Source organism: Sycon ciliatum, chromosome 1 (genome assembly GCF_964019385.1).
Source record: "Sycon ciliatum chromosome 1, ocSycCili1.1, whole genome shotgun sequence".
Lineage (NCBI taxonomy): Eukaryota > Metazoa > Porifera > Calcarea > Leucosolenida > Sycettidae > Sycon > Sycon ciliatum.
The window spans coordinates 37839428-37841927 of NC_088643.1; the positions used below are offsets into that span (position 1 = coordinate 37839428).

The following is a 2500-nucleotide window of genomic DNA, read 5'->3' on the forward strand; positions in this document are numbered from 1 at the left end:
GTTGTTTCTCTTATGTCTGTATTCACCTGGTGAGAAGCCAGTGAAAGTATGTATGGAATGTTGATGGGCAATAGCCTGAAGTTAACGGTGTTGCTGAGTGCAATTGCCTTTCAGTTTTGTTCTTCGTCAGATTGTTAATTTTTTAATTTTTTTATTATTAGTTTTCAGTTTGAGCTGAGGAGGGGTTGGGCGGATGGACGGTGGAGTTGAATAGCTTGTGCAGCACGGCTTTGTGTTCTTCAGACATCTGTAGACCAAAACAAACCATTAATAAAAAAACTAAAATATGTATGTCTAGTGGAGCAACATTGCCATGATCATAAAGCATACCTTAGCAGACGTATACCGTATTTCCCCGATTATAAGTCGCACTCGATTATATAAGTCGCATCCCCGCTTTTCAGTTTGAGCATGTTGTTTCTATATTCACATAAGTAGGATGTCACATTCGATTGTAAGGCACATCCCCTTCTTTGTCCTTGAAGTTTAGTGTGAAATTTGCGACCTATATTCGGGGGAAAATACGGTATGGTGATGCTGAACCGTGAATATTTTTTATTTTTTTTTATGCTGAACGCTCTGTGGGATGGCCAACACACTCGTGTGCAGTAATCTCTGATAGAGCCCAGTGGTTGAACAGTGTAGATGCATGTCGAGTGCTGGCCTAACTGTTAGTTCTATGCCGACTGGTTAAGCTGACATATTGAAAGCTCTGTGCTGTTTTCTTGCCAATACAGAAGAATGCTTTCTTTGACACAAACCCGCTTGCTGGTAGTGACATGAGCAACGTCTCCTTGATTGAAACGTCCATGCGCCAGCAGATCAATTTCAACTGTACAAGTCTAAGCAAGGTACAGACAGACTGTGCCAGTAACAGTTATTACATGATTCTGCAGAGCAATGTCTCTATGCTTATTGTATTACAGACTGTACCAGTATTACATGACTCAGCAGAGCAATGTCGCTGTGCTAACCGTGTCGTGTCTATACCACTCACTCTTTGCTACAGTGAGAATCATCCATCGTGCATTGTAGCTAGTCAACGTTCGGATGCCTGTTTGCGTCGACCTGTGGTCATGCACGACCGTTACATAATTGACATTGACATTGTCTTCTACACACACTGCTCCTCTGCTCCTCTGTAGATACTTATTGCCTCGTGCCGAGTCAGCTCTGCTAACCGCCGCCGTGTCTTGCAGTGGCTGGCTGCGTGTCTCTATCTGAACAATGAACGCTCTAAGGTACGTCACTTGTCATCGCTAGTATATACCCGAACTGTATATGCAGTGCTGTATCCCAGTGCAGGTATGCAGTGTAACTCTGGTAGAACCTACCCTGGTACTACATACATTTGCTCAGTACAGGCACAGAGTCCCCATATTAATTGCTCAGTACAGGTACAGAGTCCCCATATTAATTGCTCAGTACAGGCACAGAGTCCCCATATTAATTGCTCAGTACAGGCACAGAGTCCCCCCATATTAATTACTCAGTACAGGCACAGAGTCCCCCTCCCCATATTAATTACTCAGTACAGGCACAGAGTCCCCATATTAAAGCGTATTTGGATAAGAAATGCCTCGGATACTAACTTCCCAAGTATCATCTCCTGTTCCTCATGTGAATATTGCTGAGCTCCGCAGAGAGGATTTTGATCCGTGCAAGGCATTGTGAGTGCTTTCCACTGTTATTGATTTCAATCTGCACTGACCCTTCACAGGGTACATTACATGTTCAAGCACAATGCCGCAGAAGCGAAGGGTGATGATAAAGGTCAGGAGGCAGTGAATGCCAGCAAATCAGAACCCAGACACCCCAATGCCGATACTACATATAGTAGAGTAGTAGAGGAGTGGAGACTGTACTAGTTTTGCAGTGGAGAAAGTGCAAGAGAATGGCAGTGCATGGAGAAAAATACACTGCATAAGTGGGAATGCATTGCATAAGTGAATGTTTACTTTTTTTTGTATTCTTTAATTCTCTTCTGGGTTTTTTCTAGATGTTCTTCAATCCGTTCAGTGTGGCAATTGCAAGCGATGGGTTCTTTCTCAATCTCAACTACACGCTACTGCTGATGTGTGCACCGTTTCTGTCCGTCACTAATAAGCGTCTTGCTATGATCGAAGCAGAATATGCCACGTTTAAGCCTGATGAATCGACCCCGCCCGATGACGTCACCAAATCCACTTGGCATCCGATGTTGTCTTTTCTTCATGAAGAGACCAAGGTGGCTGATAGTGATGATGCCGGTGAGTCCGTGTGAAAGTGCACGTATGTACAGTGCAACCTGCCCAAGGCGACCGCTCAAGGTACCATCCAAATGTGGTCCCTGGGCACAGATGGTCTCCTTATCCAAGTGACTTGAGTGGAAATAACACCCTTTGGTCCTAGTTGCTGTAGTCCGCTAGACTGGACAGGTTTTACTATAGTAGTATGCTACTTGTGTGCATGTGCGTTCATTTAATGCTCGTGCGCGCATCAGAGCTCTTAGCTATTTCGT

At 44.4% G+C, this 2500-nt stretch overlaps 1 protein-coding gene across 1 annotated transcript in view; it reads left to right on the forward strand.

Annotated features, from left to right (window-relative positions):
• Positions 1–2500, forward strand: part of LOC135824432 (ubiquitin conjugation factor E4 A-like) — a 39513-nt gene that overhangs the window by 10288 nt on the left and 26725 nt on the right. Inside the window, exons 8-10 of the mRNA XM_065337173.1 lie at positions 738–851; positions 1146–1241; positions 2000–2249. Of these exons, the coding sequence (XP_065193245.1) occupies positions 738–851; positions 1146–1241; positions 2000–2249 (460 nt within the window). The remainder of the gene's footprint in view (positions 1–737; positions 852–1145; positions 1242–1999; positions 2250–2500) is intronic.